This window comes from Leiobunum rupestre, chromosome 2 (genome assembly GCF_980474605.1).
Source record: "Leiobunum rupestre chromosome 2, qqLeiRupe1.1.hap1, whole genome shotgun sequence".
In the NCBI taxonomy this organism is placed as follows: Eukaryota; Metazoa; Arthropoda; class Arachnida; order Opiliones; family Sclerosomatidae; genus Leiobunum; species Leiobunum rupestre.
In genome coordinates this window covers 78,456,101-78,470,680 of record NC_143385.1, presented here as the reverse complement: position 1 = coordinate 78,470,680, position 14,580 = coordinate 78,456,101, and the positions used below count along the sequence as shown (strand labels likewise).

The 14,580-nt window shown below is 34.4% G+C and overlaps 2 protein-coding genes and 1 non-coding gene across 3 annotated transcripts in view; 1 reads left to right on the top strand and 2 right to left on the bottom strand.

Moving 5' to 3' along the window:
• Positions 1–2,736: 2,736 nt before the first annotated feature.
• LOC149959099 (U1 spliceosomal RNA) lies at positions 2,737–2,901 on the bottom strand. Its single transcript, XR_016479386.1, has one exon. It is a non-coding gene; the product is annotated as a U1 spliceosomal RNA (small nuclear RNA).
• A 4,757-nt stretch (positions 2,902–7,658) lies between these two features.
• Positions 7,659–8,693, bottom strand: LOC149959098 (solute carrier family 35 member G1-like). Its single transcript, XM_090167346.1, has one exon. The coding sequence runs from the start codon at positions 8,691–8,693 to the stop codon at positions 7,659–7,661; it is 1,035 nt and encodes a 344-aa protein (XP_090023472.1).
• A 2,979-nt stretch (positions 8,694–11,672) lies between these two features.
• LOC149959097 (glutamate receptor-like) overlaps positions 11,673–14,580 on the top strand; it is a 61,984-nt gene continuing 59,076 nt past the window's right edge. Inside the window, exon 1 of the mRNA XM_090167345.1 lies at positions 11,673–11,919. The gene's annotated coding sequence lies outside the window, so the exon portion shown is untranslated. The remainder of the gene's footprint in view (positions 11,920–14,580) is intronic.

Genomic DNA, 14,580 nt, shown 5'->3' with positions numbered 1-14,580 from the left:
GAACCATGAATGCTAAAGAATTAAAGCAATTATTACTTCAGACCCTGACAAAACTACAAGAAATTGGCTTAAATGTTAGAGTTATTATTTGTGATCAAGGCTCAACGAACCGCTCTTTATATAACCAATTTAATGTTTCCAAAAACCATCCTTTTTTTATCCACAACACTAACAAAATATTTTTCATGTATGATGTTCCGCATTTACTCAAAAGCTTGAGAAACAATTTCAGGAAATATGTAATAGACTACAAAGGACATTCAATTCATTTTCATTACGTTGAACAATTTTTTAAAAAAGACAGCACCAAACCCATTAGACTTGCTCCCAAACTAAAGAAAAAAATGATCCACCCAAACAGTTATTCAAAAATGCGTGTCAAGGATGCTGCTAAGCTCCTTAGCCATTCTGTTTCTGCTGGCATGTTGACGTACGCAAGTTTGGGAGAACTGGATGCCAATTCTGTGTACACTGCAGAATTTATTGAAGAAGTTGATCAACTTTTTGATGCTTGTAATGCAAGTAAATTCAAAAGTAAAAAGGTTCTACTTGGACCATTCCGAGAAGCGTCTAAACATTTGGATGTTTTACAATCAGGCAAGAAAATGCTCGAAAGTATTAAATTTCGACTTCCACCAAATGTAAAAATATATTGTGTGGAAGGTTGGATCCACACAATTAATGCAATAGAGCAGTTGTGGCAAGATTTGAAGTCTGAAAATGTCCAGTTTTTCTTCACTAGAAGATTGAACCAAGACACCTTAGAAAATTTCTTCTCGGCACTTCGTCAAAGAGGTGGAAATAATCAAAACCCAACACCCTCCAAATTTAGAAGTCATTTCAAAAATTTAGTGGCCATGTCATTTGTATCTAAAAGTAACAACCAGAATTGTGAAATGGATGATGGTGTAACTCTTTTAAAGCTAAGCACCATAAAAAATCTTGAATCAGAAAATTTCCGAAAAGAAGGAATTGAATATGCAACAGCGCAACGAAAAATTGGCTTAAATATTTTAGACACTTCTGATGCAGAAAAAATTTGTGAAAGTTTTGGATCGAATATAGACTTAAATTGCCTTTCATACATCGTTGGTAGTTCAATGAAAAAAATTTCTAAAAAACACAACGCTTGTCATAAAGAAATATGCAAATTTATCCATGAATCGCAAATAATGGAAACTCAATATCAGATTTTTACCCATATGAAAGCCTATTCTCATTCTAAAGGTGATTTTGGTAGTTTAACATCTCCCTCAGATGCAGTGTTACAATTTATGTTGAGGTGTGAAAAGGTATTCATTCTAGAATTTAACACATCAATGCACAAACCAAATATACTAAAAAACATCGTATCAAAGTGCAATTTTGAAGATGAAAATATATGTGAAGAATATAAAGAAATGCTTATTCGTGCTTACTGTAAAATGAGGCTTTTTTATGCTGTTAAATTTGTTAATGAAGCAATAATAATAGAGAAAGAAGAAAAAGCTTACAAAGCAAAACAAAAAAGGATAGCAAATGGGCAAGTACCTATCATAAAAACAAAACCGTCCAAGAAATTATTGAAACTACAACATTTACCTTGCTAATTTTGGTATATGAATAATATAGACACTGAAACATCCTAGTTTCGCTAATTGCATTATTTTATTGAACATTGCACTACTGTTTTAGAGGATGATGTGAAACCACCAAAATCATTTTTTCCTATGAATAAAAATGTTATATACATCATCCCTTTAAAATTTATATCTGTGTTCTTTTTGGCAACTGGTGTTTTTTAAGAAGAAAGCAAGATATTGTAATAATTTCTCATTGTCGGTTTTTTCAAACCTGTTGATTTGCATAAAAATTAGTTCTGTTATAAAGTTTTGTACAAAAAAATTTGGAATATATATAAAAATAGTATAATCCTGCTTGTTAAGCTTAGAGTTATTTTTTTTTAATAAAAACGAATAGTTATTAAGACAAATATTAATTTTCTAATTGTAATAAAAACATTTTCAACAAACCAAAATGTAGGTAATATTTCGCTGATTGAAAATCAGTGTTTTCCAATACAATGTACAAGAACATTAAAACCATTTTCTATAACCAAAAATATTTTTTAGCACATAAATATTAATTTTTAATTCTAATCAAAGTTTCAAAAAAGGTTTTTCTTACATTAACAACGGCAAAAATAATTTTTAAGATCTAAATATTAATTTTATAATTCTAATCAAAGTTTCAAAAAAGGTTTTACTTACAATTACCCATTCAAAGTAGCAAATATTTCGCGCCCTAAAGCGGGTATGTAATAGCAGCGGTGGAGGGGTAAAATGGGGGTTGAAACCTAGTTTAGAGACCAGCCGCTAGAGGTCACCGTTCCGAGTTTTTAACAGTTTTATAACGTTAACCCTCCAGTCTATAAGCATATTTAGTCTATGGTATACACTATATAGATGTCTCAAATAGAGAAATAATTCTACTTTTTATTAAATTCTCGAAATTTTCCCTCTTTTTACACAGCTAACGAAATAATTTGAGGGAGTCTCGTGGACTCTTTACCCCCTTCTTAAAACATTTTTTAAGAGTCCCGTGATTTTTTTCAGCGGTTTTTGACGCTATTTACTCGTATCGAATCTGGAGATTTGAGGCTATTTAAATCGATATAAAGACTAGCATGCCGGGGAAATATAAAACAGCGCATTGCTTTAGCAAGATGAGATTGTTTGATTTTGTACTTTTTCAAATTGGGGTCTAGCGCGAACGCAGGACCCCGCTACCATAAATTGTGCGCCCCAGCTGTTAACAATTTGCAACAGTGGTAAGAGTCAACCGCACCCAGAGTGCAATGATACAGTCTCATCCAAGCACGCCTCCTTCCAGATCGAGGCAGAAGCGACGCCAGGTAAGTATGCTAAACTTGTTTTTTTTCGAAAACCTAATATTGGAAAGCTCAAACTGGGATGCTCTATGAGATGTTTTAATACCTCAATATTTTCAATATTACATCAACATCCACTACCCGTGAATAATTTTATTTCAATAATTCGTTTTTACACAAGATTTTGTTAAAAATTCTAAAACCGTATTTAAATATTACATACTGGTTTGGAATTGGCAACCTTCAAAAATATTCTAGCAGATAAACTTTCCTGCTCTTTCGTTGCGGTTTGTTGTGTGTAGTTTTGCAACATAATATAATTACATTATTAATTTTTCAGCTTTTCATTGAAGGTAGACATTTATTGGGTTATTAAAAAGCGTTACTGATGTTTAACAACATCTATATCATAAATCAAATTGGTTTTAGACTGTAAAGTGCGTTAGCATTAAATTCCTAACCTTAAGCCTTGGCATTCAGCATCATATAAAATCATTAAAATGGAAATATTTTGTGCTGTTCTTAATTGTAAAGAAGATAAAAATGTAAGTAATTAATCATAGAATAAAATTATGGTAAATGGAATAACATTTAATGGTTTTTACTCTTTTAAGGTGTCATACCACAGAGTTCCAGTGCCAATACGACCATTGTGGCTGAAAAAAATAAGACGGCGAGACTACTTATACAAACCGAAAAAAAATTGTTTGCTCAAAACATTTTAAAGAGTTCGATTTCCTCGTTTCACAAGCCAATGGCCAAAGGCATTTGAAAAAGGGGCAGTACCGTCTCAATTCTCCTGGAAATAAAATGACGCTACAACAAACACCCTTCTTAGTGAATAGATAAATAATGAACTTTATCTATGAAATAATTCAAATTTTCAAAATGATGAAGAATAAATAATGGCGTATTCCCTTGATGGCACAACAATTAACCTTCAATGTTTGCAAAGATAAGGATGACCGGGACCATAATACCTCTAACATTGTAAGTATGACACTCGCAGCCTTGCTCATGAAATTATTCCTACTACATCTTTTCTTCAACAAAGATAATTCAACAAAACGACTAGAAACGGAAATTTAACACTCTTTGTGATTTGAATTTTTCTAATGGTCATCCAAACGGAGTCAGTGTTCAAATTCAGCCAATCATATATTACTCCAAACCAATTTCGTCTATCGCGTAACCATAGTGTTGCCTACGAGTACGCGACGAAAACGAAATTAGTGCGGCTAAATACGCATTAAGCATAAAAATGGTGGTATTCAAAATCGTGCGCCAATTCTCGAAATATTAAGTTACCGGAAGTTGGTTTAGATTAGTGCATGGCGCCGCTACTGAGTGGCGCTATTTCGAATTTTTTTTAGAATCACTGTGAAGAAAGGATGTAGTAAGAATTTTCTAAAAGTCTAGAAAATATTAAGGACAATGACGATGCTATAACATTTTTCGCCGGTCTTCCCAACTATAAGAGGGTCATCATCAATGACGAGAGTACAAATAAGAAATTTTTTGAAATTGAAAACTACTTCCGTTCCAGATTCTATAATAGGAACTTTGGTAGCTGGTAACATAGAGGCAGGTTTTTCTATGCTTAGCCCATTTTAGCGTATGAAGAATGAAGAATTATGAGTGAAAAAGCATTTTATTTATCTTTACCCTCTTGAAATGCTAAATTTAACTCGTTCATCGCCACATTAACATTATTTTTATCACGAACATATGCTCAACCTTCGTAAATCCTACAGTTTATAGGTTAAGAGCTAGCATTTTCTTTTAGAGATTGGAAGTTTACGTCCATGACAGCCCCTTGGACAACCCCATTGTTGTTTTTTTACTTGTACAAGAAATGGGATCATTAATTTCAAATTGGGAAACTCATGCCTCTAGTAGGTATCAGAGAAATCCAATCAAATGATTCACAATAGCCATCGAGTATTGGGTTTTTGCCACCAGATACTTTTAATGGCGCGGCACAAAAAAAGGGAGATTGATTTTTTCTTTTACTCCGGTAACATCTGCCCTTAACCTAAACCATGTCATTTTCCTTACAATATAAACGAAGACATTAATAAACTATTACTTAAGGGTACTGTTAATATCAATCAAACATACTTCTATGTATTGCTAAGCAAGGAGTCTTTGTCTACATATCCTTCTGTTACAAAGTTATAGCTTTGCCTTCACTGTCTATTAGCTTTATCCTTACTTTTGTAATAAGAAAATGTTTGGTTTCTAGTTCACGTTGGCACGGTTGACAGAGATTTTGTATATCCAGTAATTGAAAATATGAAACCACCGTTTACAGCAGAATTCACGTTCATTACTTGTTAGAGATGAAAGCCTAAATATCTGTGGAAATCATAGCAGACGGCACCTTATCGTTAAACTACAGTGGCGGCATCTCGCGCTATGATTTAGCGTCAGTACCAAATGTGACTTTGGCTTTTGCCCCTGGTAGCGCACTCATGAGTAAAAATATAGTAAATCCACCTATTCAAGTACAGCGTGAACCGTCAAAAAATTGAGAAGGAATGTAACGGTTGTAATTAACTCCCGAGAAAACGGAGTGTCTGCTCTTGACCTTTAACCCTAAGCATTTAAATATAGGTCGTAGGTGTTTCTCCCATCTTGTTGCCAATGTCGTTACTGACTGAGCAGTGCCGTTGGAAAGAGGGTAGTTAACCCCACCAAGTCTTTGAACTTTGACTGGCTTATTTTACATTGTTTGATCCCATCGTCAGCAACGTCTGTCAAAGACTCAAAGCTTCTGTAAAACGCATTCATGGACTAAAACCTCTTTAGGAGCTAATTCTATTTTAGCGTAATGATACGTTTATGTAAAAGCTATGTTGCTACAGTTAAAGGGAATATAACCTGTCAAACAATCTTTATGGGAGACCCCTTCAATTTTTCCAATTACCCTGTACGGTGGTGCCAAACATTTTTAAAGCGAAAGACAAGTGCAGCCAGAGCTGCCAACGTTGGTGTTACACACCAAATACCTGAGGTTATATTCCCTTTAAAGCAGTATCAGACGTAGTTTCATAAATCTGAGCGGACCGAACTGAACCAGTATCTGCCGTCGTTTTCAGCGAATAAATGCATCCCTAACAAAGAGGTGAGTTCACTTGAATGTTAGTAACAATGATTACAGCAGCGCTAGAAAATTGGTTCATGCGGACACATTATTCTTCAGTTTTTGGTGGAAAATCTTTGGTCCCGAACGAGATGCCCTCATGACGTCACAAGCTGCAGAGAGAGAGGGAGAGAGATAGAGAGGAATATCGATAGTAGGACGCGTACAGTATGCACCGGCCACCTTTTAAAGGCATTAAAAGTCGCTAGTTGACTTTGACCTAAGGTGTTATTTAGCTGATTATTATTATTATGTCCGGCACTTCGAGATGGGGATAACGACTCGACCTCTTGTGAAGTTGATCGCACCTGCGCAGTTCGAGCTTTCTTATTCTTGCCGAAATAAACCGAGCAACCAATTTAGTATATATAGGCGTTGCAGGGTACGCAACTGCGGCGCAATGTTTGTAAGTAATTTATAAAGTGGAGCTCATATTTTAAGTGACGGGTGAACGCAGTCAACCCAATCTCTACAACTGAGTTTTTATAGGCCAGACCATTGGGGTTCTGCAGATTTGCATTAAAATGGAAAAGTTCCAGCATCTAAAGACGGTAGGGCACCCCTCCTAGATAGCTGCACGTGCTCCGAATAATGCGGCTGTCGGCGGAGGAGTTTCGACAAAGGAAAGAAACGGTTTACGTAATCTTGGTCTTTAAGGTTCTCAAGCGCGAAGCAACAGCGCGCTTCATTCCCAGAATGCCGAATAAACTCAACGGTCGCGTGTGTTTTGAGTTTCAATTTAGAGTGACTCTCGATTTATTTTGATATCTAAAAATTCATTAGGCAGACTTAAAACTACTTCACTTACAAAGTAAAAACTTTAAATAAAAACTTTAATCGTAAAATATTAAATTAAAAAATTGTATAGAGTTTTTCAATTTTCTTATTTTTTTATTAACCTTTGCACAGGAGTTTTCTCAGTTTATATGATATATCTAAAACTTACTAAATATTATAAGGAAATCGAAATAGTTATGTTATTCCAATTATTAAACAAAAATTTACTGAAATGAAAATTAAAATGACAATAAAATTGATCAAAATCAACTTCCGTTATAACCTTTTTAAATAATTATCGAATGTTTAAAGAAAACTAGATTTTACTGATTCATTTATATTGAATTGAAAGACACGTATAATAATAAAATAACTTCATTTATTTATACTTTGTCTTATCAATTAAATCCCTAAAACTGACGTGTTCCGATGTGATTGAAGTACACACTGGTGACGTTTTCTCTCCCCATCTCGTGACGGGGAGAAGTAGACCATGGTGGTACTCATACATCGGGTCAACATGTAGTCATTCTCCCTAATTATAAATACATACATTCGTAATACCGTAAGAATGTAACAAACATCACAATAATAAATTACTGATGATATTAAAGTAGTTTTGTTTTTTTTTTAAAGTGTTAAAAACATTTTTTTTGTACACTTCGATCGATTTATCGTGAACCTATCCAACATTTCGAATACTATACTTATATTTGAAATGTTGGAAGTCAGAACTTTATAATCGCCACCTAGCGGATTTTTGGTAGCTGGATTTTTGTAAAAACCCACAATTCCTGGGCGCAAAGAAGGGCTTGATATCAGCAGAAATTTAATTAGCTTGCCATCAGGAAGATATCTCCCAGCTCACTATATTTGGTTCATTTTCTTCGAATAGGTTTTAATATTGAATAGTTTAGAAGCTATTAAAATTGGCATGAAAAGTAAGGTAAGAGCAATCCTTTTCAATTTATACCTAGCACACTTCAATAAATACGCCGGGTACACTCTATGATCGTCAGTTTCGAACAATATGATTAGCACCACCGAGATGAAGATCACGGCCACTCCGATCGCCGACAAGGAACCTAGCTTGGTTCCCAGAACGAGCCTGTCCAAAACTAACACCATCACTAATTCGGACATGTCCACTACAGAGAGCAACTCGCATTTTCCGTTCTGGAAACCGACGCAATAAAATATTTGACACAAGAGATACGATACTGCCGAAAAGAAGACGTAAATCGTTTTGACGCCGCAGATCGACTCCGTCTCAAAGTCCATGGTAAAAAAGTATCCCACGGCGTAGAACAAGGAGCTTAAAATATTGGGTAGTAACAGTTTACTCCACAGTCGCGTTTCTCGAAACATTCCAGCCGCAATCGCCGTTCCCGACATGCTCAAGCAGGCTATCACCGATAATATGTACCCTAAATAAGAATCGCTCCCGTCGCTAGTAGACGCGGATGAACCGAACAGAAATCGTGGTTTGGAGATGAGAGTGGCCCCGGCGAACGTAAGCATCGCCGACCAGAGGTAACGTTTCCGGAAGGGTTTTCCGTCGAAGAAATGGGCCACTAAAGCGACTATGACGGAATAGGAATAGATGATAGTGTTGGAATCGGAGGCGCTGATGTAAGACAATGATAAAAACGTTGACACGATTTCCACGACCGAAAACCCCACGAAGAACGACAACAGTATCTTTTCGTTCTGGACGCCGAAGACCGGATTCTTGAAGTACACGAGACAGGGCTGCTGCAACACGCACTGAAACGCATTTTGCACGAATCCGCACACGAAGACGTTGGACGACTTGGAGATAAAACTATTTATGATGCTCGCAATCGCGGAACAGAGGCAAGAGAACAAAATAGAAGCGACTCCGACCAACCATTTCGTCATCTCTGTAAAAGAAAATGACGTCATCATTGGGGAATTTAATACGTCTTAAGTTTTGGGCATGATGGTGCCGATGGGATATCAAAACCAGAAATCTCGCGTACATGTAAGGTAAAAAACGATTAGACGATTTCTTAAAATAAAGAAATATTCAATTTTCTAAAAATAATTACTTTTTCAGAAATTCGTGAAATTTAAAAAGTAATAGAAAATTAGCTTAGAAAATCAAAATAATCAGAAAGGAGTAATAGAAATCGGGAAATCTTTAATCAGATTATTTTGAAAATCATAAAATCTTTAATCAGATTATTTTGAAAATCATAAAATCTTTAATCAGATTATTTTGAAAATCATAAAATCTTTAATCAGATTATTTTGAAAATCATAAAATCTTTAATCAGATTATTTTGAAATTCATAAAATCTTTAATCAGATTATTTTGAAAATCATAAAATCTTTAATCAGATTATTTTGAAAATCATAAAATCTTTAATCAGATTATTTTGATAATCATAAAATCTTTAATCAGATTATTTTGAAAATCATAAAACCTTTAATCAGATTATTTTGAAAATCATAAAATCTTTAATCAGATTATTTTGAAAATCATAAAATCTTTAATCAGATTATTTTGAAAATCATAAAATCTTTAATCAGATTATTTTGAAAGTCATAAAATCTTTAATCAGATTATTTTGAAAATCATAAAATATTTAATCAGATTATTTTGAAAATCATAAAATCTTTAATCAGATTATTTTGAAAATCATAAAATCTTTAATCAGATTATTTTGAAAATCATAAATTCTTTAATCAGATTATTTTGAAAATCATAAAATCTTTAATCAGATTATTTTGAAATTCATAAAATCTTTAATCAGATTATTTTGAAAATCATAAAATCTTTAATCAGATTATTTTGAAAATCATAAAATCTTTAATCAGATTATTTTGAAAATCATAAAATCTTTAATCAGATTATTTTGAAAATCATAAAATCTTTAATCAGATTATTTTGAAAATCATAAAATCTTTAATCAGATTATTTTGAAAATCATAAAACCTTTAATCAGATTATTTTGAAAATCATAAAATCTTTAATCAGATTATTTTGAAAATCATAAAATCTTTAATCAGATTATTTTGAAAATCATAAAATCTTTAATCAGATTATTTTGAAAATCATAAAATCTTTTATCAGATTATTTTGAAAATCATAAAATCTTTAATCAGATTATTTTGAAAATCATAAAATCTTTTTGATCAAATGAAATCTTTATCAATCATTTGGAATAAAAAAAACTATAGAAATCATTTGTAATAAAAAAACTATAGAAATCATTTGGAATATAAAACTATAGAAATCATTTGAAATAAAAAAAAATATAGGAATCATTTGGAGTCAAAAAAACTATAGAAATCATTTGGAATCAAAAAAAACTATAGAAATCATTTGGAATCAAAAAAAAACTATAGAAATCATTTGGAATGGAAATAAATCTTTAAAACTCATTTGAAATCAAACGAAATCTTTAGAAATCATTCGGAATTCAAAGATTTCTTTAAAATTCATTTGGAATGCAATTAAATCTTTAGAAATCGTTCGGAATCAAAAAGTATCTTTATAAATCATTTGGAATCAAAAGAAATCAGTAAATACGAGGTAAGCGACTCGTTTTTTATCCGCAGCGTTTCCTCGCCGTTCCGAGAACCAAGTTTAGCCTGGAGTATACCTTGGCGCCTACTACGTGGAAATTGACTCCTAAGTTATCGTTTTTCCTCCTCGCCGTTTCATTCCGAGCGGTTACCATACAGCGCCCTATCCAACCTTACCCAAGGTTCGCTCCAGCGCCCTTTACGAGCACTACGAGGTAAACCTATCCTTAACACCCCTTTTGGGTCCTAATATAATTTCGTTTCCACCTCGGGGCAACGAAATAAAAGGCGACTGCATTGAAATTACTTGCGATAGTGGACATAAACGCTAAGACATTTGAACTTGCAAATTTGGCAAATACGTTTGGCCGGGCCCAAATCATTGATAATTTTTTGCAAAGACAAAAATAAAGACTAGTTTTCCAAATTTCATAATTTAGATTAAGTGGAATTCTATGATTTGGAAAATGATTATATTGATTTTAATTTCATCAAGTAATTTCTGTTTGGGCGTAGTAATTATCAGTTGGCCCATGACCCACCCTAGACTCAAGTCATCTAGCGACTTTTAATGCCTTTAATTCAGGTGAGCTAGTGAAATTGCGTAGGAGGGTGGTAATGGGAACTTACCTTTCTCGAAACCATGCTTTGTTTGAAAACAACTGATTGAAAATGTTTTATCTCTTAACCACCCTCTCTTTGTGAGATTGATCTCGGAGTCACATCAATCCTTGTAAATATTATATTACACGATGGTGTCTATCTCATTATCAGTTTCCTATTGTTTTATTTTCTATTGTCGCCAATATATTCCAACGGGATTTTTTAGAAGCTCATTTGTCACGTAGCTTATTAAGTTCGTCTCAAACTGAGCTTTGATATCTGTACCTTGGAACGTACCCGTGTTTCTTCAACTACCTAATCTTAGAAGATTTACGTTACCTGTAGCCAAGAATTTGCTCCTAAACGTTCAATTTCCACGAACAAAATAATTATAATAAAACCATTTCTGTAGTTGAAGTTTGGCGTGTTTAAAGTTTCAATGTACGTACTTGTAATCAAGATATTTGTTCTCAAGAGTCGCTATTTTCAACACGTGCTAAAACAGGATAGAAAGAACGCGCAGGACTGTATAGACGTAACCTTATACCTCGCGGAATCAACGTAGTAGGCGCTCTCTCAACACTTAATTAGTCGAAGAGCACGCGCTAGCTGTGACATTTAAATGCTAATTTTAATGTGTACGATTTAACGTTACTAATAACCCACGCAAGGCTTAGTTTCATGAGAGAAGTTAAGCCACCTCTCGAAAACGCGTAAGGGGAACTTGCAGTATAGTAGATTGTACAGAGTAAAGCTTTAACGTATCGACTACACTCACACTTGTCAGAGCTCTACAAGCTTCCGCGTTCTGGATTGATGACTTAAAGGGCCACACCGGCGTTTGAAGAAATTCGGCCTGGATTTAACGCGTGATAGCATATACGACAAACAAGCAGGTGGAACCGGTTAAACTCGAACGTCGGCGTGTCCCTTTTAGCTGTCTATTGATAGCGCAAAGCTACGACTCCACGTACGTTTTTTTTTTACATTGTAAAGTAGATTTTCGTGCTAAGCGTTTAAATCGTGTATTAGTCACAGGTTAACTAGGCCTCGCATTTGGTGAGTTTACGACTACCCAAAACGCTCTTACCAAACTAATAACTATACCCGTGTTCTAACAAAGATATGGAAACAAAATTAGTTATGTCTGAAAGTTTACTTTAGTACCTTTCCGAAATCTTCAATTCCAAGTTCAGAGGATTATTTGTACACAGAAAATGTTTTTGAAATCCACGTACTGAAATATAACGAGAGCGGAACACAAAGTGTTCATTTTACATGTGTACCGTTTATCAGTGTTATAGGTAGGAAACCCAATTTCGGCGCTCTCATTGAAAAATGTGCAGCGCTGAATATATCAACCATGCGTAGCAGTATAGCGAAAGGTTGACAGCTTTTACCTACAATCCGCAAAATAAACCAGCAGTTATTAGTTTTGCGGGTGGTGTAAGCCATGCAGCCGCTGTCATCCAATAACAATGAAATAAGTCATGATTCCCCGTGGAACACGTGGTGCCATCTATGTAAACTGACCGTTATATATCGGAAATAAAAGCTTGACAAAATGGTTGTTTAACTGTAAATTGGGCTATAAATTGGAATTCGTTAAATTAAAATTAAAATTATTAATTGAGATGAATCATAATAGACGTGAAACGCCATATTCCCCATTATTTATGGATATTTAGGGAAATTTTCCACTAGTCAAACCTAATAAAGGTATGAAGTTCCTTCCCCCTTTTTTGACTAAATATGAAGATTACCACCACTTGGAAAACTTTCTGCGGGCGCCCCTGGCGTTTAGGCCTAGAAATGGGTTGCTGAAACTTTCTGGTGATGATGATTGATGATACATCAATCGGTAAGAACTATTAAACCCAATTTATTTCGTGAAATTTCAGTTGTTGATCTTTTTCGCTATAAAACCATTCTGAAATGACTAAGCTGGATTTGATTGATAATTTCGTGTATTTTTAACTGATAAGGAGACATCCCGAGGTGTTTCTCGATAAACCTTAAAAGCTCCTAAAGGGAAAAGTTTCAATGGCCATTCGTTTTGCCATGCCAACCAAAAATATTTAAAAAACTCAAGTTTACACTTTCTTTACATAAAATAGCATGGCAAAATCACTGATTGAAAGGGTCCAATTTCAAAAAATAAAATTTTGGCGGAACAATAGAGCGTTCTATAAATTCGCTGTGGTGTGCTTTCCCCCTTTTTAGTTCGGAGGAGGTGAAGGTTTGGCCGGTTTTTCGGGCTAGAGAAAATTATTTATCTGGCAAACCAGTAAGAAATTGAAAGAAGTCGATTTTTAGGAGTAGCGTAGTTTCTAACTTAGGCTTCACTAATTTCCGGCTTTCCGCGCCGTTTTTCTTATTTTAAATGATTTTTGTAATAAATATATGATGGCAAATAAGCAAAATAGTCGAAAATAGTAGTCCCAAGTCCACTTTTTTAAAAAGAAACTTAGGTCATGAAAATATTCTCAACCCCAAACATACTTCAACAACTAGGGTCCCTCCTACAACTCCTAAAAGGTACGTCTCTAAAATATTCATATAAAGCCCGGACATAAGCCGAATTCTCTTAAACCAAAGAATAACAAAGGTTGTTAGTCCTGCTGAACTAGCTCTATAGTCTGTATGAAAAGTTTGGCCGGTTTTGGGTAAAATTGATAAAAATGGGTAAACTCAATAAAATATCGGTCAAATTGTAAGGGACAATCCATGATTTTGCCATGCTATTTTACGTAGAGAAAGTTTAAACTTGAGTTGTAAAAACATTTTTGGTTGCCATGGCAAAACGAATGTCCATTGAAACTTTTCCCTTTAGAAGCTTTCAAGGTACACGAAGGTCTACTCAACCCCCGAGTTTGAACAAAATCGGAGATTAACATCTCGGGTTGTCTCCTTGTCAGTGACAGCGGCAGGAAAATGTTTGGTTGGGTCAGCGGCCCGCGGGCTATAACCTACCTTTCATTTTATTTAGGGGCACACAAATCGATTTTAACAGGGCCCAGAATCGGATATTCAATTTCACCTTTATTGCCTCAAGCATAGCCTTTTACTTTCTGTAAAATTTGTACAAGTCGAAAAGAGAGCCACGTTCGAGTCACAATAATAGGCTACACCTCTTAAAATCCTGGCGCCGCCACGGCTGCAGTACAAATGTAAAAATCCGAGGCCACCCACAGCGTCTCGAGAATATAATGTTTTTTGTTAAGCCAAAAAACTTGATTATTTCGGTTTTTGGTTTGTTTTCCTACATTTTCATGGCATTTTTGCTAATGATTTCCACGACAACAGACCAGTAAATAGCAAATCTGATTAAGTATTCAGTTAAATATCTTTCTTAATTCGTTTATTTATATTAATATATTTTTATCAGAAGACAGAAGTAAATGAACCGAATTTATCAGAGTGCTATACTATAATACTCCCCATGCTGGAGGCGTTTTCCTTATGAAGTTACATTTTTACCTCGAATTTGAAATTTTGTGAGCTCCTTGGCTGAAAAATGTTTTTGTTTTTATGAAACCATTATTTATACATATAAATAGCTGTACCCACAATTCCCAAGTGCAATTTATCACGCCAAAAGACGGGTATGGAAATTAGCTTTTATTTTACT